The 24,065-nt window shown below is 50.1% G+C and overlaps 1 protein-coding gene and 1 long non-coding RNA gene across 6 annotated transcripts in view; one reads left to right on the top strand and one right to left on the bottom strand.

The window, feature by feature from the left end:
• LOC134739716 (uncharacterized) overlaps window positions 1–24,065 on the top strand; it is a 101,104-nt gene that overhangs the window by 11,917 nt on the left and 65,122 nt on the right. The window contains exon 2 of the long non-coding RNA XR_010126694.1: window positions 3,159–3,241. This is a non-coding gene — a long non-coding RNA (uncharacterized LOC134739716). The remainder of the gene's footprint in view (window positions 1–3,158; window positions 3,242–24,065) is intronic.
• Window positions 1–24,065, bottom strand: part of SCUBE3 (signal peptide, CUB domain and EGF like domain containing 3) — a 42,800-nt gene that overhangs the window by 9,233 nt on the left and 9,502 nt on the right. For 2 of the 5 annotated variants that reach the window (XM_054490648.2, XM_063666147.1), the window contains exons 2-21: window positions 19,740–19,862; window positions 18,704–18,829; window positions 15,593–15,727; window positions 14,477–14,602; window positions 14,152–14,268; window positions 9,469–9,585; window positions 7,728–7,850; window positions 7,112–7,228; window positions 6,329–6,454; window positions 5,934–6,050; window positions 5,683–5,787; window positions 5,273–5,389; window positions 4,813–4,971; window positions 4,354–4,569; window positions 3,834–3,995; window positions 3,459–3,626; window positions 2,780–2,941; window positions 2,165–2,362; window positions 1,489–1,641; window positions 1,300–1,379 (exon numbers count right to left, since the gene is read on the bottom strand). In XM_054490648.2, coding sequence (XP_054346623.1) covers window positions 1,300–1,379; window positions 1,489–1,641; window positions 2,165–2,362; window positions 2,780–2,941; window positions 3,459–3,626; window positions 3,834–3,995; window positions 4,354–4,569; window positions 4,813–4,971; window positions 5,273–5,389; window positions 5,683–5,787; window positions 5,934–6,050; window positions 6,329–6,454; window positions 7,112–7,228; window positions 7,728–7,850; window positions 9,469–9,585; window positions 14,152–14,268; window positions 14,477–14,602; window positions 15,593–15,727; window positions 18,704–18,829; window positions 19,740–19,862 — 2,747 coding nt within the window. The remainder of the gene's footprint in view (window positions 1–1,299; window positions 1,380–1,488; window positions 1,642–2,164; window positions 2,363–2,779; window positions 2,942–3,458; window positions 3,627–3,833; window positions 3,996–4,353; window positions 4,570–4,812; window positions 4,972–5,272; window positions 5,390–5,682; window positions 5,788–5,933; window positions 6,051–6,328; window positions 6,455–7,111; window positions 7,229–7,727; window positions 7,851–9,468; window positions 9,586–14,151; window positions 14,269–14,476; window positions 14,603–15,592; window positions 15,728–18,703; window positions 18,830–19,739; window positions 19,863–24,065) is intronic. The other 3 variants (XM_063666146.1, XM_063666149.1, XM_063666148.1) reach the window with 3 other exon arrangements.

Here is a 24,065-nt window from a genome sequence, read left to right as displayed (position 1 = left end):
GTTCTAGGTGATTTTTGTTGTCAAGGCTTTTATTTTGACGATAATATAAAAATATTTTGCTAACACTAACTTTTTTGCAGTGATAATTTATGAAGGATAATTCTATGACTATGACTATAGTTTCCTCTTTTTTTTTTTTTTTTTTTTGAGACTGAGTCTAACTCTTGTTGCCTAGGCTGGAGTGCAATGGCATGATATCAGCTCACTGCAACATCTGCCTCCCCAGTCCAAGCGATTCTCCTGCCTCAGGGTCCCGAGTAGCTGGGATTGCAGGCGCCCGCCACCACACCCAGCTAATTTTTTGTATTTTTAGTAAAGACAGGGTTTCACTATGTTGGCCAGGCTGGTCTGGAACTCCTGACCTCAGGCGATCCACCCGCCTCAGCCCCGCAAAGTGCTGGGATTACAGGCGTGATCCACCATGCCCAGCCAGACTATAGTTTCTTAAGGAAGATTTTCTCAAATTGGGATTCACTGACCCAGGGCATCTAGTCCATTCTTCAATGTTGGAAGTATTTATTTTCCTTGAAAAGAAGTCTGTACATAAATTGATTCTGAGAAAACTGTGCCAGATCTGCCGCTGCTTTTTTTGTTTTTGTTTTTTTGAGACAGAGTTCACTCTTGTCACCCAGGCCGGAGTGCGATGGCGTCATCTCGGCTCACTGCAACCTGCGCCTCCTGGGTTCAAGCAATTCTCCTGCCTCAGCCTCCTGAGTAGCTGGGATTACAGGCGCCTGCCACCGCACCCGGCTAATTTTGTATTTTTACAAAATTAAGTCGAGATTTCACCATGTTGGCCAGGCTGGTCTCAAACTCCTGACCTCATGTGATCCACCCGCCTCGGCCTCCCAAAGTGCTGGGATGAGAGGCGTGAACCACCATGCCCAGCCGATCTGCTGCTGCTTAGTGAGGCCTGGGGAGGGAATAGGGGAAGGAAGGGACTTATGCAAAAGTATCTTTCTATATTTCATTTTCCCTATGTCTCTTGGAAGAGGTAGGGACATTTCTTCTCCTCACTTTCCCTTTCTCTTCCAAGTTTTCCCCAAGGTGTAATATAGTGTGGGTGACGCTGCAGTCGGATAGGCTTGGGCTCAAATCCCAGCTTTCCCATGGGGCAGGTTCTTTAACTCTCTATGCCCCAGTTTTCCCATCTGTAAAGAGGCAATGGAGAAAGCACCTACCTCATAGAAATAATGTGTCTATCAAATGAGAATATTCATGTAAGCACTTAGCATATTGCCTACATATTGTTACATGCTCATTAAATGTTAGCTATCATTATTGTTAATATTCATTCACCTTTAAAATCTCCTGGTGGTTTTCAGAGGCATAGAGCCGGCCATCTCGCACAATGTCTTCTACCAGCTGCTCATAGTCCTCTGCAAAGTCAACCAAGGGGAGGGGCTCAGGGGCGGGAGCTCTTCCTGCTCTCCTGGTTCCCTCTCAAAACTGACATACCTCCCCTTCTCACCCACCTCCTTGGCTTACCATCATAGGTAACATAGGGGATCTGGAAGCCACGGGCGCTGTTGGCCTCGCTTGTCTTGAAGTTGATCCAGAGCTTCCTGGAACGGGCAGTGAAGGCAATGGGACGCTCGTAGGTCTGGCAGGTCTCATAAGTGGTAATGGAGGATGGTGATGCTGGGAAGGCAAGCAGCAGGTCAGTAGAGCAGCAGGGCAGGCTACCCAGGCCCTCCTAGAACGTGGGCTATACAGCTGGTGGTGGGGGTATGGGGCAAGGGAGAGAATCATTCTGACAAAGGCTCCCCCTTCACATACACACAGCCTACCCCACACCCTCTCCCATTGCCCACTGGGCTCATTCCACAATTCTTCCTTGATACCTGGGCACTCACATAGTGTAATAAATTTGACATTTAAATGAATGGAATGGCAAAAATGCTGGGATAGGAAAGTGATACATGTAATGCCATTGGAGTTCTAGCCCCACTGCTAGCTTTATTAACTCTGTTTTCTACCAAACATGTGTCATTGCTGTTTTCCTTTGTTAGCTTCTCTCTTCCTAAAGGCCTCTCACTATTTCACCCTCATAGATCCCTAACTTCACTGCCCCATTTCTTCCTGTATCAGTCTCTCTCTTTGTCTCTCTGCCTTAACCAGATTTGGACTGCCCTTCCCTGGCCCAGCTCTGCAAGCCACCCACAGTTCTTTCTCATGACGAGGACGTCCCCACACTCATCCTCAGATGGCAGGAAGATCTCTGGTACCACGATAAGGATCTTGCGCTTGGGTGGGGGGTTGATGTTCCAGATGCACTCCACACCGGCTGGGTAGTTGCCCGGGTAGTTGGGGGACTCAATATAGCCAGTGAACTCACCCAGCTCCCCACCACACTGACGATCTGCAGCCAAATCCCAGTGGATAAAACAACAAAGAGAAGGGAAGTCAGTGGGGAATTGCGCTGGGGGAATTGAAGAGTTCTGAAGTAGAGGTCAGACATTTATGGGAAACCTGCATCCTAGTTCATCATTATTTTCCAAGCTCTGAGTCCATCTTCCTTCCTGCCCTTTTAGTACCTTCTCTTCTCACTTCACCTGTCTCTGCTTCCTCATTACCTGTCTCCAGGGAGAGGGTGTTACAGGGTCCAGCCTAGCAACTGGCCTTGAGGTTGAGTGAGTTGGGGAGAGGTGGAAGGTGGAGTTTTCCTGGTCCTCCACCCCCCAGCCCTGCTCCCTGTTGGTTTCACACCCCTCCTTTAGATGTCCACTGCTCCCAGGCCTCTCTCCTCCTTTTTTCCACAGCCTGGCTTGCCACGTACTCTTGCATTGGGCCACACTGGTAGAGCCATCAAAGTCTGTGCTTGTGTTTCCTGGACAGCGGGTGCAGAAGTTCTGACGGAAGTCGGGCTGATAGGAGCCCATGGCACAGCGAATACAGCGATGGATGCTGGTGTTGTAGTAGTGCCCTGGGGAGCACTGGACTGTAGGCAAGGGAGAAGGGCAGGAATCAAGATGGTAGGCAGGTGGGAGTTACAGGCATGAGATGGACAGGATACATTCATCTTGGAGAATCAGGAGATCAGATACATCAAAGTTCTTTCTAGGGTCTCAACCTTTCCCAGTCATGCCAGAATTTAAGCCCACGGAAAAACAGAGTTTACAGAGTGGTTGGCTACAGTGCCAATCCTTTTCTTTCAGACGCTGAGCACAGTGCCAAACCTATATAGAAACTCATTTGGGATATGGAGGAGAATATGCCACCAGTTCTCCAAAATGGAGGGGTAAGTGGGACTGTTAATTATTTCTCAGTTCCCAAGCTTGGGACTAGTGGAGGGGCAGGGTGGGTCCTGGAAGCAGGATGGTATGGTTGGTCAAGTAGCTGGGCCCATTACTGGTTTGGAGAAAATGGTGGGTCAGTGTCCCCTCTGGGAAATTGGAGAGTTTTTTGGGAGTAGTTGGGGTTGGGGCATCCCCCAGGGAGGTGAGTAGCTTACTCACCTTTGGTGTCACAGTCTTGGAAGGAAATGGCCCCTTCATGCTTGGTGGTGAGGCCCCCACCACAAGGGAAGCATAGGGTCCGTCCTGCTTCAGGTTGGTAGGTGCCACGTGAGCATGGCTGACAGGGCTTGAACCCATCTACAGAGTGTTGGCCAGGTGGGCACTGACCTGCAGTGAATCAAGGGCCCAATTCTGATGGGGATGGTCCTGAGTCATCCCCATGGGGTCACCCGATCTCAGGGGACAAAGGTATACAAACAGGATGTTGACTAAGGGAGTGGCCTGGAGCCTGGGCCTGCCCTTTGGGAAATCCCATGCCCATGGGCATCCCAGTGCCCACCCTACCCCACTCTGTATTGTTTGTTCCCCTGGCACCTGCACATGTGGTGACGTTGGTGGCTCCAAGAGGCCCGTGGGCATCACTCCCAGGGCAAAGGTCGCAGGAGAGCTGCCCTTCTCTCTCCTGGAAGGTGCCCGCTGGGCATGGCACACACTGCTCCGTCTGGCCGTGGTAATACGTTCCCTGCGGGCAGCTGACTGAGGGAGAGTCGGCCGTGCTAGCCACCCACCCCCCCATTTCCCACCACCCAGGCCTGGGACTCCCCTTCCCACTCCGCCCCCACAACCCCCGATTCAGGGAGAATCTCTGTCAGGGAACAAACACAATCCTACTTGGGGGGGTTGGAGGGTCAAAGCCGTGTGCAGGAGGATTGCCGGCCCCACCTGGCATCCTTCTAGATTTCAGCCTGGGACCAAGGAAGGGAGGACAGCAGGCAGGAGCTTCCTGGCTGCCTCATAATTTCAGAAATGCAACTGAGGCCACAAAGGGTCCTGCTCTGAGTCAGGCCCAAACTGGGTCTTTCCTACATCCCTGCTCCCCAGTAAGCTCCCTTACCACACTTGGTCCCAGCACGGTGCTGCCCGGGCCTACAGGACTCCATCGGCTCTGCTCGCTCCCCGGCTACCAGGCCTGGCTTGTGGGCCAGCTCATAATCAAGGCCTGCCAGGCGCAGCAGGAAGCGGTCCTGGTTGATGGACTTTCTGAGCATCTTCAGGGATCCTTTCAGCCGCCGTTCCATTCGCTGTCGGAGGCAGGGCAGCCCACAGCTGGCTGGTGGTGGATGGCCATGTGTATCAGGGAGGAGGAGAAAGAGTTGCTGTGAGCAGGAGGGCAGGGGAGCAAAGCTGGGAGCTAGGAGGGGCATGGTAAGAGGGACTAGCTCTTAGGCTTGGCACCAGGCAGGGTCTGCCCCTAGTACAGGCTCCATTCCTTCCTTTTGCTGCTGAGACCTGTGGTTTCCCCACCTCTGCCCTCCCCTTCCAGTCCTCTTCCCAACAGTGCCCCCAGTCCCACCTGTGGTTTCTTCGGCTCTGACCTCTGCCTCCAGTTCCAGGGTGAGCCTTGTGACCTCTTTGCCTGGAGGGGTCCGGGCCCGTCGGCCCTTGCCCTTCCGAGAGGAGTCACACTTAAGGTGGATGAAGGTGACCTGGCATTCAGAGCAGGGGGCACCACCTGGGAGAGAGGCCTTGTCAACCCCAGGGACATCCCCTGGAAAGTTCTCACTCCCAGCCCAGACAGACCTCCCCAGATCTCTGACTGTAACTATCTCTTAATCCTGTTTTAGTGTAGGGTCCTAATTAGTTGGCGGAGGGGAATATTCTGGGACTTCCTTGGGTGCTATGCCTACAGCTGCTTTTTCTTCTGCTCTGCCTAGAGTTCAGGGTTCTGGTGGGTTTTTGGAAGCAGAGGAGCTAAGGGTTAAGGAGGATTTAGTGGCCAGACAGCCAATTGGAATGGGGTCCTCAGTCCAAACCTGGCCCTGTGATTCTGCCAGCCTCCTCTGTTTTGCCTTTGTTTCGCAGGTGCAAACGGCATTTGGCATCCTTGATCTTGAAGGAGGCCCGTTGTTTAATGGACAGCACTGCAGCCTCTAGAGGGATGGTAGAAACTCAGCACAGTATGGGATGCCCATGGAGGTCAGGGGTGCCGTGGGGGTTGTTGAGAAGCTGGGCAATAAGCCAGGGGCTTGGCTGGGGGAGTGAGATTATGAAAGTCAAGGGGATCAGATGTTAGGGCAGAGGGAGTGAGGGAGCAGTGTTGGAGAATTATAGGGCAAAAAAGAGGATCCAGGAGAAAGGAAGGCCAGGGGATTGATGAAGAACAAAAATAAGGAATTAATGTAAGAGAGTAGGGTGGGAACAGGGCTTCTGGGCTGGTGCTCACCATGGCAGTGGTTGGAGTTCGTGCTGTTCCCATTGTGGCCAGCTCGGGCTGGAGCAGCCCTGGGGCTGGGGGTCCCACAGCTCACCGTGAAGCCATTCTCAGACTCTGAGAGAAGGAGCCTGTCACAGTTCTGACCTGCCTTCCCAACCCCCGCTGGCTGGAGGAATCCAAGGGGAACGAAGGAGCTGCCTGAACGACCAGTCCTTCCTCTTTTCTCCTCCAAAGCTCTCCAGCACCCTCCTCCCATGTACCTGGCAAAAATCGGGCCCTGGAGGGACAGGTCAGGGCACAGCTGTCCTTCTTGCCAGACCGGTTGCAGCTGAGCATGGCTTTCGAGGCCCCAGGACTGCCCTGACACTTCAGTGGTTCTAGGAAGGGGAGAGAGGCCTGAGCAAATGAATGCATTCCTTTCCCTCAGTTGGGTAATTTGGAGGAATCAGCTACTTGCATAACTATTGTTGTACCCATGGAGACTGACGATGGGATTGTTTACTACAAATTTCATGTCTTTAACTCAAAATGGCTACATTCTCCACCCTCTCCCACCTCACACCTTTCCCCAACATGATACTCTTATGCTTTCCAGAACCCCAACTGCCCCCTGAAACGGCAGTGTCATCTTTGGCCAGCAGAGGGCACTGCCCACCTGTGCAATCTTTGCCATTCCAGTGCAGCTGACCCTGGCCTGCTGGGCAGGTACACTGGTAGCTGCCAGGAGTGTTGATGCAGCCAAAGCGGCAACCTCCCCGGTTGATGCTGCATTCATCCACATCTGGGGGAAGGAGTAGGGAGACAGAAAAACAACGATGGAGTTGGAGGAGGAGCCAGAGAGTAGGCAGTGAGTGAGGGCCTTTGGTTAGAGTTTCAGGTACCCTGCGTTATGCAAGATGAATAAGTTCGAGAGATCTACTGTACAACAATGTGCCTATAGGTAACATAGGCATAAATACTGTAGTGTGCACTTGAAAACTTAAGAGGGTAGATCTCATGTTAAATATTCTTACAATTTAAAAAAGTTAAAAAGGCATTCTAGGCACTGTAAGATGACTACTGGCCTGAGAAGAGCTCAAACCTCCTCCGATTATCTCTATCCCCAAGGAATGATCGAGAAGGGGCCAAGCCAACAAGCTTTTTAAAGCCTTCCACTCCTCCCAACCAGTGAGACTGTCATTTGGGAGCTGAGAGTTGGGGGTTCAGGGACAGTTATAGGAATGGGAGATAGGAATTTTGGAGGCAGGGTGCTATTTCCCTAGTCTCCCAGTTCTTCAAAAGCTGTCTTAATTCCTCCTATTTTGTCACAGCAGATGCAGACATGATGCATGCACCCAGGGATTGCCCATAGCCACAAGCCAACACAGGGACCTGTTCAACTGGAGGGTGAAGAGGTGAGGGGGCCAGGGTGGCTGGGGGTGCAAGCTTACTAGCTTACCCCCACAGTGGGTGACACCATACAACAGGTAGCCACGATGGCAGAGACACTGGAAGCTTCCTGGTGTGTTGACACATATGTGGTCACAGGTTCGATCAAAGGAACACTCGTCTATATCTGGAAGAGCAAAGATTCAAGCCACTGAATCTGTCTTGGAGCACTTGACCCTTGCTCAGGTGAAGGACCCAAGTGAGGGGCCTTGGCTTTCCCCCTTGAACTGAAGAGTCCCTATTCATGTCCTAGCTCTAGGACCAGTGATTTAACAATGCCATTCCATCTTCTCTGCCCCCTCTATTTGGAGTCCTTGGAATTAGGAACTGCAAGATCTGGTACCTTTAGGTCAGGGCCCACCATGTGTGGTTAGGTACGTCCTACTCTGCCAAGGATATGAATTGGGGTGAAATCCATCCCTCAGTCCTTGCCAAGCTGAGTGCTTTGATATGGAGCTAGTCCGCTGAGGGGAAGGAGTACCATTTGCTAATTTGCAGGATGACACTGCCTATAGAGACTCTGCGTGATATCTATTGAGTTTCTAAGACTTTAGCCTTCTGGCCTCCTTGAAGCTCTCCCACAAGAACCTCTCCTAAGGCTTTCACCTTTGCCTGAGTCTGCTCACCCTGGCAGTTCCTCTCATTGATAAGAAGCTTATAGCCTTTCTTGCAACTGCATTCGAAGCTGCCCACTGTGTTGCGGCAAATGTGGTCACAGCCCCCGTTGTTTAAGCGGCACTCATCTATATCTGAAGAAGGAGGACAAAACAGGATAAAAGATACTATCAAAGGCTGAGAACAAACAAGGAGAAAGATCCCTCCCTCACTGACAGAGACATGCAAAAATCAAGGAGTCCTGGGCCTGCCTCTTCTTGATCTCTCTGTCTCTTTCTCTTTCCTGTCTCTCTCTCTCTCTGTCTCTTTCTCTTTCTCTTTCCTGTCTCTGTTTCTTCCCTGTTCAGGGGATCTGTGGCCATTAGTAACACCCTCTCTTCTGGGATTGAGTGTTCTTATAAGGGGACAAATTGGAACCCAAACTAGGAACAGGCCCTCAGGGAACTACCTAGAGGAGGGGCAGGTGGGCATTTGACTAACAGGCTAGACCTTAGTCTCCAGCTGATGGCCATTCCCTGAAAGGCTGGTGGGTAGGGTTCTCTCTTTCCTGTCCCTCAGGACGGGGGGCTTGGGGGGATGCGGGGCAAGGAGAGGTGGAGGGTCAAAAGGGACTCACTGAAAACAGGCAGCCCTTTAGGGAGAAGGAGGAGCTGGGAAAGAGGCCAGGCAGGGAGGACCTCCAGGAGAGCCAGTGAGGCTGGGTAGCTGATGGGGGAGGGCTGGGGGCCAGGCAGGGGGCTGGACTGGGAGAGATCTGGAGAGACTCAGGCCTGAGGCAGCTTTCAGCACTAGTAAGGGAAAGGGGGGCTGGTGAATGGCTTCCTTCCTGAGGTCAAGTTCCCCAAGCTGGTGGCAGACAGGACCCAGGCTACTCACCCCTGGTTGGGGGAGGGGGCAGGGAGGGCAGCCTTCCACTTCACTCTTAGCATACCTGTCAACAGTTCTTCCCAGCAGGAAACCTCTCAACTCTGGCTGGCTGACCTGCTGCCCTAGCCTCCCCCCTCCTCTCGCAGCTGTTGGGTCAAAAGACACAAAGAACGAGCCTAGTCCTCCTAGTCCCCACCCCTTGTGACCAGAGGATATGGACCTAATGAATCATCATTTTCAGTATGGCTACCCTTCCTTTTTCCTCCACCCTTCCCCCCATTCTCCCTCAGACCTGGCTAATTAAAAGGAAGGGAAACAGAATGCATAATGTGGGTAACTATACTGTAATAACAGTTATCACAAAGTGTTTCCATTTGCCAAGCACTGTTCTAAGTACTTTTTATATAATAACTCTTTTAATCACAACCCAGTATGAGGCGAGCACTATGGAAAACTGAGGCACAGAGACATTAAGTGCTAGTAGGAGACAGGGCTGGGATCTGAACCCAAGTGGCCAGGCTCCAGCTTCAGTCCTCCTAACTAGTATCCTACTCTCCCTTTGACCGGTACAGCTTTTCGAGGGGTAGACATCATTTCCCCAGAGCCCACTGGGAAGGTCTGAGGAATGTGGGGTAAGGTTATGGAACACACCTGTGACCTCATGCACACACAAAGGGGAAGGGGGCACTAAGGAACTGGCTGGACTTCTGTGTCCCTTGAACTGAGATGGAACAGGCAGATAGGAGACAACCCTTAGCTATGTCCTGGGTTCTTCATAAGAAGGAGGTTGAGGAGGTGTTATCCCCTAATAGGCACCCTATCTCTGGTCCCAACCTCAGCCCCTTACTAAAGGTCACTCTGCTTCTGTCCTCTCAAAGTCCTTACCTTTGCACGTCTTCCTGTCTGGCTGCAGCATGAAGCCCACAGGGCAGGTGCAGTGGACACCAGTCGCTGCATCATGGCACTTACTGTCACAGCCCCCGTTGTTGACAGCACAGGTCTCTGTTTAGGAGGGAGGTGGGGGATGGTAACGAGGTTACAAGCCTGGAGGAGTCCCAAACTCTGAGGGTAGTGGAGACCACAGAGGCCCGAGGGAAGGCCTCAGCTGCCTCTCTGTGCTTTAGAAGGAGCATTAAGCCATGGGAGGCTCCCGGCCCCTTTCCTCCCATCACTCCCAACCCCCATCCCCTCACAAGTACAGCCAAGCAGTCCACTTCCCTGCCCCCTACTTGATTGAAACAAGGTGGACAGCAGTGAGGCAGGTACAAGCCAGAGCTGTCAGGCAGGAATGTGCCGAGGGGGTGGAGGAGGTGGGGCGGGGGGCAGTAGGGAGGGATGGGAGCTAAGTGAGGGTGGTTCTGGCCGCCAGGGAACCAGAAGGGACAGATAGGAGTTTCTTCCTCTTTCCACTATGTCTTTGGTGGGTGGGTGGGGATTGTGGTGGGACAATCTTATTGTAAGTGGATTGGAAAGAATGAGCCTGGCCATTCCTAAGGCAACTGAAGGATACTCATTAATTTATCTTCCCCTTCCCCGCTGCCTAGCTGTCTTAAGAAAGATCCCACTTCCAGAACCGACTGACTGCTCATCCTCAGAGGAGGTAGCACATACTGGGTTAATCTACCTTCAACTCCTCCCAAACCCTCCTTTTAGTTCTAGATGGAGATAAGCTGGCTGTTTTGTTGTTTTACTTTGCTAATGGGGAGATGTTGTATAGGAGAGGGGAGAAGCAAAAGAAAGAGAAGAATCCAGAGGAGAAGGAAGGGTGTAAAAAGGTTAGTGAAAGAGTTAGAGAACCTCAGAGCTAGATAAGACCTAAATCCTTATTTTGGCTAAGTCTCTTATGCTGGTAAGTTTTCCCTTTCACTAAAAGGTCAGAGTAGAAGGAGTGTCGATGGGTCACTCTCCCTATTTTCTGAATTCAGAGCAGGAGAAAAACAGGTTTAAATGGTAGCTTGGTAAAGTCAGATGTGTCCAAGGAAAAGCCATTAGTTCAAACAGTGAAGGCCCCTGATTCAGAGACTGTGGAGGTGGTGTGGACTGGCCTCTTGGGGTGACTAGAATTCTCCCATTAGAGAGAGAATCCCAAGACCTCCACTAGGGAAGATAGAAGAATGGTTCTCAGAATCAAGGGAATTGAATAAGACCAGTACTGGATGTACTGTCATCTTCTTAAGTCTCTGACTCCCCACACTCAGGCCCAACTCTTGTCACCAATGAGAACAGGAAGGCCAGGGCTCCAAAAGAAGCCTAACTCTATGGGTCCCTGGCCATGTCCTGGTCCCTCAAATGCCCATGTGTGGAACAGCCCAACCTGGAGTGGGATATCCTCTGTGTCATTTCCACTTTAGTCTCTCCTGAGGCTCTCCAAGACCATGGGAGGAACCTAGTAGGGAACGTTGAGTTCAGGTTCCAAGCCTAGCCACCCCCTTAAGAGTGCTCTTAGCATAAGAAGAGATCCACTAAGCCCAGGAGCAGGGGGAGGGGCACAGAGATCTTATGCCAAGGCCAGATAGCTTCTGAAGGATGTAGGATACGGAATAGTAGAGCTGGCACAATGTCCATCCCAGGCTGGACAGAAAGCTGGGCATAGCTGCCCACCTCTGCAGGATGGCATTCTTGAGAGCAGGGTGAGGCAGCAGGACCATATAGTCTCACCCTTTTGCTCTCTAGGTCATAATATTAAAACCACAAGTTACTCTGTGCTTATGCTGTGCCAGGCACTTGCGAGGTAGATGCTCTACATGCACTGTCTCAAGCATTACAACCCTAAGGAAGGACTGTTATTTTATAGAAAAGTAAACTGAGGATCAGAGAGGAAAGTAGCTTGCCTGAGGTCATACAGTTAGAAAGTAACAGAGCCAGGATTCAAACTCAGGTCTGCCTGAACACACATGCCATGCTCTTAGCCATTATGGTGGGAGAGAATGGTGAGTGATGCTGGGACTGTGAACTAATGTGGGTAAGAACCCAGAAAAGAAGCCCCAAGGAGGGGATGGCATCTAACCCTATCGCGCCCCTATCTCAGATGGCACAGTGGGCATGACGGGGAAGATGAGGCTGGCTGGGTAGAGGGGGGTGCGGAGTAGATGGCTGGGAGTGGGGTGGGGTGTTAGAAGGTGGGTGTGGGAGGAGACAGCAGAAAAGGAAGGGCAGAAGGAGAGTGACAGGAACAAAGATGAGACCAACATGAAAGCTCCCGGGCCAGCTCTTAGGGACTCAGGTTTCTTGTCACCCAATGGGCCCAGTGCCCAGGCTGCCAGGATAGCCCTGCTGGCAAGTTGGGGCCCAGTCAGGCTGGGCCCAGTGGGCATGCAGTTAGTGGGAGCCCCAGCAGGTTAGCCCTTCCCCTAGCAAGCCAGTGAGAGCAAGCGGAGAGAGCAGACATATTTACCATTAGAAACAGCTTGAGTGGGGATGTGCTGCTCTAGCCGCCTTTCCCCTGTTTGACATTGTAAAAAAGCTGTTTAGGTGCTGGGCAGAAGCCACTGTGGCCCTCTGGGCCCCGGACCCCTCCCCACCCTCTCCTCCCCACTGCCAGCCCAAACCACTAGCCCCAAATGATGAGCCCTGGGACCCTTATGACAGCTTCATTCCTCATCCTTATCCTGTCTGGTGGTATCCCCAAAGATGCCAAGCTCCCGGCAAGTGACTGAAAAACTGAAACAGTCTCAGAAAGGGGCAACCAACCATGGGCCCAATACCACAGAGCATGCTCAAGCCTAAGCTGGGATGCACCCTCAAGTCTTACTAACCACAAAATCCCAAATCCCAAAGGGTGCCGCCCTTTCTGCTGAACTATACTGCCTTCTCAGTCTTCCCACCGAATCTGAATGTCCTGACGGTCCCAGGCAATGATGTTTCCTCTTACCAGGGATGGCCAGAAAAAATTAGATATAGGGCAAGGTAAAATAAGTTCTATTGGAGAAGAGGAAGAGGAACTAGGAAAGAATATAGCTGTAAATCCCAGAATAGCCTCATTTGCTCTTTTCTGCCTGATTTGGTCACAGCCCAGTGGTGGAATAGGTCTTGAGTTAGAGAAGAGTCCAAGCTCAGTAAGGGTGTTTTCAGAAGCAACCATGTCTGGAACTTTGAACAGAAAGAAATCAGAGAGGGATCAGACCTTCACATCCCTGGCCCCTGACTCATGCATCTTTTCTTTGCGGACTGCAAACAATTTCTTTCGAGAGACTGGGGATGTGTGAATGTGTCCAGGAGGTGGTGGGAGGTTTGAAAAGCAAAATAATTAGACCTACGAGTAAAAAATGAAAGGAGCTGAAACACACCAGCCCAAAGAAGGCAATGAGAAGAGCCTAAAAATGTTCTGGGGTCTTTGAAGAGTTAATTCAGAGGCAAATGTGGCAGGGGAGATTTTAGTTATATAGGGACTTTAGAAATGGATGTGCCAGTCTCTGGAGCAAGTGCCTGAGGGAGCCCTGTAAGAGTGTCATCTGCTCTCCAGTTCCTATTCCTGCAATGAAAGGGACAGGTCTCTGGAGAGACTAGTTCTTCAGTTAATGTCATGTCTCTGATATACATAACTTCATACACAGTGACTGGATTCACACACCCCCATCCTCAGCATGCTGCAGCCCACCAGATGGACAGTCATTCATAAACACCTATGCCCACACAGCAAGCTCATGCCCTGCCTGGCTAAAGACACAGCCTCTCTCTCAGCCAAACCTCTTCCTTTCATTTCCCACTTCTCCAAGGGGAAACCTTGTTCCATCATCCTTCTCAGCACTAAAGACCTAAAGGCTAAAGGAATTAGGAATTAACTTTAAGGAATTAAACTCATCTAGGGTACCTGAAAATATGTGAGATAAGGCCTAAGAATTCAGGAAGAAGGATCCAGGTATTAAGAGGGCCTCAAATCAAGGTAAGAGATGGAAGGCTGGAGTTGGTGAGGAAGAAAGAGGGTTGGTGGTGGAGGTGAGAGGGAGTACCACTGGCATCTGGAGGAGAGAGAAATGGGGGGTAGGGTGAGGTGAGTAGAAAGGGGAGTTGCAGGAGGAGAGTGAGGAGAGAAGGAATAAGGAGGAAAAAGATACCTGGAGCCAGGAAACCCCATCTGTCAGTCAGTTCAGGGATGGTTGTTCCAGGAAGGAGCACTCTGTCCCACCCTCAGTTGCAGAGTGGGGACACTGGGCTTTGATAATTCCTCTCTTATCACACTAGTCAACCAAGGGCCTCTGGTCAGGCCTAAGCAGATGCATTTCCCCAGATCTCTTCCCACTTCTCAACTACAGCCTTGGTCAATAAGCAACTCTGCTAATTATTCCCAGTTTGGCAACACTTTGTCCTGGGATGAAGAGGGTGGTAAGGCTCCTGGGAACAGGGTGGTAAAACCACTGGGTTGGGGAGGGGAAGAGGGCCGGGGAGCCCTTCAGTCTCTCTTAGAGTTGTCCCTTACTAGACCTGGCATTTTCTGGGTCTTAACTCCCTCACCAGTCCCTCTGTGCCCAGCACTTGGGCCCCATGCACTCCTCCATTTCCCTGGTTCCCAAGGGGTCCCACCCCCACCCCTATCTCAGGTGGACTGAGTTCTCCCCTGGCCTCACCCACCGATGCATGTCTTCCCGTCGGTATGGAGCACAAACTTGATATGGCAGCCACACCGGGGACCCTGCTCTGTGTCATCACACGTGTGCTGGCAGCCGCCGTTACCATAGTTGCATGTCACTGTGCACAGAGAGAACAGGGCCCTGTCAGCTTGCTCCTCCCTGCATCCACAGTTTTCCACAATGTGGGTACTGGCCCCTTGCCTAGTTGCCTCCCCCATACTCCCTTTTCCTCCCAGCCCAGTCCTCTTGCTCCTGAAGCCCTATACCCCTCCTCTTTGTTTTCACCCCTGACTCCACTGCCCCACCTGCCATCCCAATTATCTCACATTTACAGTCCCGTTGGTTCTTGGTAAGCTCAAAGCCAGGACGGCATTCACAGGCAATACCCCCCTTGGGTGTCTCCCGGCAAATGTGGGCACAGCCGTGGTTCTTGTTCATGCAATTCATTCCTTCTAAAAGATAAGAAAGGGGGGTGAATGCTCTGTACCCCTGGATGTCTAGAAGAGAAGAACTACAAGGGGCAACTGGAGACCTAGGGAACTGGGAGAATTCCACTGAGGTTGAATTCAACACGAGGGGACTGACTCTCCTTGTCCCAGGCCTCCTGTCTTCCCCACAGACCTGGGTGCTCATGAGCAGAGCTCAGAGCTGTTCTGAACGATGTATTACTAGCTAGCTATTGATATTCATCCCAATGAATGATCACCCTCTCCTTCAAACAACCAAAAAATTGTGTATAATAGGTGTCCAGCACTGTGCTGGAGATGGGGTGGATTTAGGAAGGTCCTAGAAAAATACAAGGTGTGATCACTCCCCTCAAAGAGCTTACAGTCAAACTGGGAAGAAGATCAGTAGCAATCAGATCTACAATGAGAGTAGAGGGTAATTGGTATAGATATTTACTATGCAATTTTATTCAACAAACATTTATTAAACTCTCACTACATGCAGGGCAGTATGTTAGGTGCTGGGGATACAACAATGAGTTAGACATAGTCCCTGCCCTCAGGGATGTCACAGTCTAGTGGGAGTGGGGGGCATGGGTCATAGAAACAGCCAATATAAACCCATTATTCCTGCCTGACCCTCCCATGCCAATCCAAGGAAAAAGGCATGGTGAGGCCCTCTCAGATAGGCAGCAGCTTAGAGAAGCTCAGCCACCTACAATTAAAGACAACATCCACCTCAGATCTGGACACAGAGGATACTCCATAGTAGCCTTAATCCCATATTGATCCCAACCTGAAAGTAATTTCCCCAGATTTTGCCCTAACAGGGTGTCTGTTCCTAGATCTTTTAGGGTGTGATTGAGTTTAAGGACAAGAGAAGAGGGAGCTAGCTGAGTTGAGAATGGAGGGTGAGACTTAGGGGCTGCTGAGGGACAGCTGGGAAGAGAAGCCTAGGGAGGGCAGGGATGGGGCCATCCCAGGTCATGGGCTGACCTTCTGGCCGCTGGATACAGGTATGCTGGTTGTCGCTGAGGAAGAAGCCTTCCCGGCAGTGGCACTCATAGCTGCCCATCATGTTGACGCAGCTCTGCTGACAGCCGCCGTTGCCCTCGGCACACTCGTCCACATCTGTGCAGGATAGGTAGTTGGTGGGGCCATGGGGTACAAGCAGGGTCCAGGGTGTATCCCAGGACTTCAGCACCAAAGGCAGTCTTAAGAACTACTACCCCCTAAGCCCAGCCTTAAGCCAGGAAGTCCTCACACCCTTGTCAGCTAATATTACACTAAGTGTAAAAAGGCTGCCCTGAGGGCAGAGCTGGGAAGCTAAGCAAGTGGGGGAAAAGGGGACCTTTGAACCTCAAATGTCACCTAGGTGAAGCCATGCCTCCCTTTTCCTCACCTGTGTAAACTGGGTATGAGGACAGAGGACACCAGGAAAGAAGCCAGAGCAAGAGGAACAGTGATGAAGGTAAGGATGGAGATTGGTCACATTGGTTAGATAGGTAACTGGGGGTCGCAGCTGGTTGCAATGAACAGCCAGGGAATGTAGGAACCTGGGAAGTGGCTCTGGGTGCAGGCAGAGCTATGGCCATGGTGTTGAGGTTGGAGGGGCAGGGTGGGGAAAGGCAGCTGAGCCTCAACTCCTTGTGGAGCAGGGACCATTTCTGTGGACAGGCCACGGCCCCGTCCTTCCTCCCCTCCCCCCGTGCCTGGGCTTGCTGCCATATTCCCTAGCCTTTCTCCTATTTTGGTTTAAGAAAACAAAGTCTGACAACTTGGCGGGGAGGGATCTGGGGAGTGCTGCCAGGCCACACCCTAGATGGTGGGGGTGGGGGGCAGGGAGAACAGTAGGCTCTCACCCCCAAATCACCACCCCTAGGTTCTAGAGCAAAGCTTACCCTGGGGCCCCCAATTCAACACCTTGACTCCATCTCTATGCTAGCTACTGCCCTCCCAAGTCCATGGTCCTTCTCAGTTTGCCTTGGCCCAGGAGGCATCACGTAGATTGGTTGTCAAATGGAGCAGCTAGAATCTGGGCTCCTGAGGGCTTCATCTGCCCCTCTCTTCCCATCCTCTCTGCTGAGATCCTGCAACCTTCTCTTCCCCTTCTGGCCAGGGCAGAGAGGCCCAGATCCAGCTGGCTCTTGCCTGAGAGATCACCTGTTGGAAGAGCTAAGGTGTACTTTCGTGTGCTTTGCTCCTGTCTCTACCCTATCTTTTGCTATTCTCTTGACTTCTCCCCATCCCTGTTTTCCTGCTCTTGCCACATTCTACATGCCATCCTTCTGTCTGCTCCCTTACTATCTAATCTTGTGGCTTTGCTACTCTAGCCAAGCTCTTTCCTCCAATTCTCAGTGGGGAAGCTAAGGCCCAGGGCATGGACAACTTTCTCAAAATTCCCCTAAGAGCCGAAGGTAGTATTGAGACTTTGAACCCTAACCCTAGGTCATCTTTGTCCCTTGACCCTCTCTATACCTAATCATTCTCTTGTCCCTCTGGTTGGTTCTCCCCAGAACACTTATAGGGAAATGAGATGTGGTGAGCATCAGGGGCCTAGAAAAGTCAAAGGCAGCCAAAGAACTCAGAAGCTTATGTGCATGTCCTGTAGGCAACTCACTGTCCTGGTCTAAGTGCCACAGCTTCCCTTCCCAAAGGAGTTTCATAAGAGGCCCTCAAGGGTGACTGGGCAGATATGAGGCCCTTCCCTGGAAGCTAAAATGGTGGAGAGGTGACCAGGGCTGGGATTAAGGGCCCAGCAGATATCAGGGTTTGGAGGCCTGGGTTGGGTGTAGAAACCTATAGCCTGGTCCAGTGATGGGTTATGACTAGGTTTGGAGGCAGCTCTGCAGTAAGGAGGCTCTTCTCAGCCAATAGGACTTCAGAGAATTTATCTATTTGGTCAATTGGTGGGTGGGGACCAGCCCAGCCTGCTTTTCTGGGCATCATTCCTTTTGTTTCTCTTCCTTTCCTGGTCCTTTATGCTTCTAGTGCCTGTTTTCTGTTGTGGCTACAGGGTGAAGTAATTTGGGAGAAGGCCCTGGGTTCAAATTTCAAATCCTTTTCTGCTATGAGTTTCAGATTTTCTGCTTGGGGAAGAGTCTGACTTGGTCCCAGTAATTTTCCAAAATGGCAGAGACCAAAGTTGAGTTCAGTTCCTTAGAGATTCTCTTATCTCTGATCCAGCTTCTGGGACAAAGGAGATCAGTGAGGAGAGGGTGAGACTGAAGATTGCAGGAAGAACTGGGAGAAAACAAGCCTGTAAGGGTCAGAGGCTCCCTGGGGCATAGGGATGCACTGTCATCATCATCAAAAACATTCTTCCCATTACTGAGCTCCTACCATGTGCTAAGGATTGTACAGGGTTCTTTTCATATGTTGTCTTATGGTGATCTGCACAGCAGCCTTCAGGTGGGTTATTACCACCCCATTCTATTTTATTGTTATTTTTTGAGATAAGATTGCTCGGTCTGGAGTGCAGTGACACAATCACAGCTAACTGCAGCCTCAACTTCCTGGGCTCAAGCCAAGGAAGAGCTCCCAAGTAGCTGGGACAACAGGTATGCACCATCACGACTGACTAATTTTTAAATTATTTTTTGTAGAGACAGGGTCTCACTATGTTGCCCAGGCCTGTCTTGAACTCCTGGGCTCGAGCAGTCCCTCTGCCTCAGCCTCCCAAAGTGCTGGGATTACAGGTGTGAGCTACCACACCTGGTCCCACCCCCATTTTAGAGAGGAGAAAGCTGAGATTTCCAGAGATTGGCTGATTTGCCCAAGACCCAAGGCTAGTAAGCAGCAGAACCAAGATATCTGTGTGGAGCCAAATCAGCTTCCTATCATGCCTCACCACTGGCTAAACCCACTATTCCGATCTCCTGGCCCTTGCCCTAGGAGCATTTCATAGCAGCTTCTCCTCTAATGTTTTTCATCCAGCAGGATTTTTCATCCTAAGTGGCCAGTCTCAAAGGGGAGGCTGACCTTATTCTCTTGTGAATGTAGCTCTTTTTGATCACTCTCTCCTCCTTCCCTGGGAAATAGGAAATGCTGAAAAGATCTCTTTCTCCACAAGACATCCCTCCACCAAATCCCCTCTCCTTTGCTTACCCAGACAGTTGTGTCCGTCATGTGCCAGGTGGAATCCATCATAGCAGGTACACCGGTAATTGCCAGGGATGTTGACACAGTCATGCACACAACCTGCATTATCCTCTCGCTCGCACTCATCCACGTCTGTGGGCAAAGAGAAGCTGAGACAGCTGAACCCACCTGCAAACCCACTGTCCACCCCCAGACTCAGCCTTATGGTTGTGTTTGCATAGTTATGTTCATAGCCTATAAGCCATTTAGCATTTTTCTGTTTTCATTTAAACCTAAGTCATAAACATTTTCAGGTCTCCATCCAGTCTTTCTAATTACCATTGTACATGGTTGCAGAATATTATTTTTCTATTCTTTTTTCTCTATTGTTAGAGATTTAGATTTCTTTCATTTATTTTACCATCATAGATAATGCATCAAAGAACATCTTCTCCCATGTATTATTTTGTTACTTTGAATAAGTCCCCAAGAGTAAAATTCCTGGATCAAAGGAAATACCTTTTAAGATTCCTGGTAGGTATTACAAAATTACTTTTCAATTTATAATGCAACTAGGAATTAACAAGTGTACCCTGTCCACTAAAGTCTCACCAACACTGAAGCTCATAAATTTAATATCTCAAGGCTACTTTAATTTGCATTGATTTAATTATGAGGGGAAGATGTGTTTACATTATGAACTTCCTCTGAAGCACACTTTCTGTTCCCATCCATTGTGGATGTAGTGTAAGGGTCTAAAGATAAAGGTTCCAGTGTCAGGGAACCTCAGGCCTTACTCTTATGATTTTCATGCTCCCACCCCAGCCAGGTTGTGGGCTGTGAACTGTCCCCACCAGGGCCTCTGCTAGCCTGCATGGTGCCTTTGTGCAAATTAGAAAATGGCATCCTCTCTGGGAAGATGCAGTTGCCCCCCTCACCCCCCCACCACTTGACCAGTGGAATTTCTAGCCTTGGTGTGATGGAGAGTGGCCAACTGAGGGCAGTGGCACTGGTTTGCCCTCTTCCACAGGTCCCTCTCCTCCAGGTGCCCTCCCAGCCTCACCTTTGCAGTGTTTGCCATCCCCTGTGTAGCCAGACTTGCAGATGCACTTGTATGACCTCGGGGTGTTCTGGCAGATAGCATCGATGTGGCAGTTGTCAGTCCCCTCCACACACTCATCCACATCTGGCAGGGGCAGAGGGGGCACATGAGAACCTCTGTTGGCACCTCTTAAGGGGTGTCTTGAAGGTGGGCTTCCAAGGGCAGAATCCCCTCTTCTTTAAAACAGAGGCAGTGACCCCTCCAGAAACAGGTGCTCTCTCACATCTCTCTGATTTCAGAGTAGGCAGACACTGATTTCGGGAATTCAGAAAGAACCCCCACTGCCCTCAAAAATACTTAATTCACAGTGACAGCTAAAACTCCATCATTCAAAAACTCCTTTTTTTATTTGAAAACAAAAAACCCTTAGAGTGGTTAGTATACTCAACTTGATTAGGAATAATCAACTTAAAGTGAATGAGTTTACGGAGGAGGCTTAGAGGGAAAGTTAAGGGAAAAGGCATGGGAACAGTGGTCTCTGGGAGGGTGGCAGGGTCCAGCAATCATTAGTAAAGGAGGAAGAAAGGGGGATGAGGCATCTGAGGGATCTTCATCTGTCTCATGATTCTGCTTGAGACCAGGCCTGCTTCCACTTGCCCACCATGGAGCCAAGAAGCTTTAGAGGAAAAATGTTCCATCCTGGATGATTTTCCTCGGCCCCTGTGCTGCCAACAATGGAGACATCCAGAGCTGGCAGAGGTTGGCACCAGCTACCTGAAGCCTAATAAGTGCAGCCCTTCAGGCCCTAATCCCCAGTGTTCCTCTGTCTCCTGGCCTTTGCTCTAACAATAGGTGCTATATACAGAGCTATACTTGAAGGAAGAGGCCACTCACGATCTAGCAAAAAAGAGGATGGTTAAGAAAGGACATAGATGATGCCGGGCGCGGTGGCTCACGCCTGTAATCCCAGCACTTTGGGAGGCCGAGGCGGGTGGATCATGAGGTCAGGAGTTCGAGACCAGCCTGACCATGATGAAACCCCATCTCTACTAAAAATACAAAAATTAGCCAGGCGTGGTGATGCGTGCCTGTAATCTCAGCTACTCAGGAGGCTGAGGCAGGAGAATCACTTGAACCAGGGAGGTGGAGGTTGCAGTGAGCCAAGATTGCGCTAGTATACTCCAGCCTGGGCGACAGTGAGACTCCATCTCAAAAAAAAACAAAAAAAAAAGAAAGGACATAGAAAAGAGTCTTTGGGCGAAAGAGTCCAACTTCTGAGGCAATATTATGGTGCCCTTAAATCTGAACTGAAATAGAGAAACGTGTTATTCAGTTGAAAACGCCTTATTGAGTGTGTTTGTGAAAGGCACTATAATGATAGCTGTGGAGGCTCAAAGGTGACTCAGCCCAGCCAAAAGGAGAAACAAAAAGCATGGAGCAGAATGTGGTACATGCCCTGAAGACATGAGAGATAAGGTGAGGGGGTCCTCCACCCTGCACATCAGAGTCAACTCTCCTAGGAGATGTCCAAGCCACAACCCCAGAGATTCTGGTCAGATAGCCTGGACTGGTGCTGGGCCATCAGTATTTTTCTAAAGCTCTTCCAGTTATTCTAATGTGTAGTCAAGGTTGAGAACCTGTGTTACGGGGCAGATCAGAGGAGAAAGAGATTACTTCCAGCTGTAAACTGGGAAACCCAAAATAGCGTCTTAAGTAGCAGCCTGCAAGTAAGTGAGCACTGAATGGGAGGCATTACTCTCCTGTGATCCCAAAACTGGGCACAGAAAGGAGATGAGATTTGACACCAAGACAATTTGATATCCAAGTGTGATCTATGGGCCATATAGAATTGCCTAGGTTTTATTAAAATGCAGATTCTCAGGACTCATTATAGCCTTTTTGAATCCAAATCCTTAAGTGATTATTTTTACTGAGTGAATGGATGCATGGACCAGTATTCTCTCCAATTTATAGATACCCAGAGTCCTAGCTTGAGACAGTTATCTGTCCTCTGCTTTTATACTCTGAAACTTCCTGGGGCTAAGAAGAGAACTGAAATCCCCAAACACCCTGCCTCAAATCTCACAGGTTTCCGTTCAGTTCTGCATTCTACCCTTCAACTCCTCTGCAGCCAACCATCATACCAGTTGATTGTAAGTGCTGGGAGCCTCTGTCTACACTTACTCCCCACCTCGCTCGGGCTCCATAGTCATGGTGCCTACCTGCTGGCCCATCCTGGGAAGTCATACCAAAGTGAAAGAATGGAAAAGAGAGGGCATGGAAGACTAGTTCATAGGTAAGGGCAAGAGGGACCTCGCAGACAGTAAGGTGCTCTGTGGAGAATCAGTTTGTCCAACTGATGAACAGAAAACAATACAAAGAAATGTGCTATCACAGAACGATCTTAAGCACTGGAACCAGTCAGTCCCAGATTCAAATCCAGCTCTACCCCTCTCTAGGGATGGTTTTCTTATTCTCCATCTCCTCCCCCTTAAAATGGGAATGATAATACCTCCTCATGAGAGGCTGTGAGTAGTTGATGGGATAATTTGTGTAAATTGGCTAATAAAGTATCTGGTAAACAGTAGGGTCCCAATACAGGAAGCTTGAGATGGTATTAAATCACTGGCCAGGCAATAGATGCTCTAGAAAGTATGACAGCCACTAGCCACATGTGGTTATTTAATTTAAAATTCACTTCCTCAGTTGCACTAGCCACAGGCCAAATGCACAATAGCCACATGTGGCTAGTGGCTACCATGGCGGAAAGCATAGATATGGAACATTTCCAACACCACAGAAATAGCACTGCTATTAGCACACCACAGGATAGCACTGCTCTGGGGTTCTGAATAAGAGATACTCCCTGGGTCCAGCAGCATGGATACTGGTCTGGAACTGCTCCCCTGGCCATATCAGAGGTATGTGCCTGTGTCTGAATCAGCTGGTGCTTCACTAGAGACTGTGTCAGACTATATGGGCTCCCAATTCTTTCCTTTGCCTCCCATTCAGTGCTCACCAGTACTAGAGTGGATCTTGATGCTGATCACCACAAACCCAGGCCTCCCAGCAGATTTTTTTTTTTTTTTTTTTTTTTTTTTTTTTTGAGATGAAGTCTCGGTCTGTCACCCAGGCTGGAGTACAGTAGTGGGTGTGATCTCAGCTCACTGCAACCTCTGCCTCCCAGGTTCAAGCTATTCTCCTGCCTCAGCCTTCTGAGTATCTGGGATTACAGGCACGTGCCACCACACTTGGCTAATTTTTGTATTATTAATAGAGACATGGTTTTGCCACATTGGCCAGGCTGGTCTTGAACTCCTGACCTCAAGTGATCTGCCTGCCTTAGCCTCCCAAAGTGCTGGGATTACAGGCGTGAGCCACTACACCTGGCCACAGACTTTTTACGCCCCTCCTACAGCCAGACTTCTCCCACCATCTAACTAACCCCTCTCTCTCACCTCCCTGCTCACAATGCTTATCCCTCTCCAGCAAAGAGTCTCTGCTCTGGAAGACATTATATCTTCCTGTTCCCTCTACAATACCTAACCATCCTATTCCTTTCTATGCATTTGCATATTTTCGTTATTCACATTGCAGATGCATTCCTCATTTTTCTCTTCCAGCCACACTATGCTCAGCTTTCCATTCTGGCTCAAATTTTTCTTCCCAAAAGCTCTTCCTTGTAAGCCCTGTTCCTGGTGAGTTCCTGGTCCAAGGGGACTGTTTTCCTCGGTTCATTTACAGCTGTCACTGAATTGCTCTGCTAATACTTTAAAGCGTGTTCAGCTTTCCTTGCTTGGCTGGGTACCTGCTGAGGAAGATGTCCCTTCAATGTTTGGTTGGAGTCTTGAAGCAGAACAGACCTAAGACAAAGCTGTGAAAGAGGGCCCCAAATTATACCCAGTATCTCCTCCTTTTACCACTCATTCTTCCAGAGCTCCCTCCTACCATATGTGCCCACCCAGAATTTGTCCTTGCAAGGACCCTTCAACACTCACAGCACACTCTCATCTTAGCCTGTTCTCTCAGGATGCAGGTGCTTACTAGCTGGAAAACCAGTTGATGCTACTGGGTGTGGACTGGTTTAAACCAGCGGTTCTCAACCCTGGGGCTACACACTGGAATTCCCTGGGGGTTTTGAAAAAAATGTGAATGTACAGGTGTCCCCTAGACCAGCTGAATCAGGATCTCCAGGGTGAGGCTGTGGCCACTATCTGTCTTCCTTTCCCAAGGTAATGCAAATAAACTATTTGCCCAAGCTGGGAAGAGACCGGGGCAGCCACATGACACAGTTAAGAGAGAGGTTCTGGAGCAACATTGTCAGTTCAATTGCTAGCTCTACCTGTG

Source organism: Pongo pygmaeus, chromosome 5, assembly GCF_028885625.2.
Source record: "Pongo pygmaeus isolate AG05252 chromosome 5, NHGRI_mPonPyg2-v2.0_pri, whole genome shotgun sequence".
NCBI lineage: Eukaryota > Metazoa > Chordata > Mammalia > Primates > Hominidae > Pongo > Pongo pygmaeus.
The sequence above is the reverse complement of the archived record's forward strand: the minus strand, read 5'-3'. Positions and strand labels throughout refer to the sequence as shown.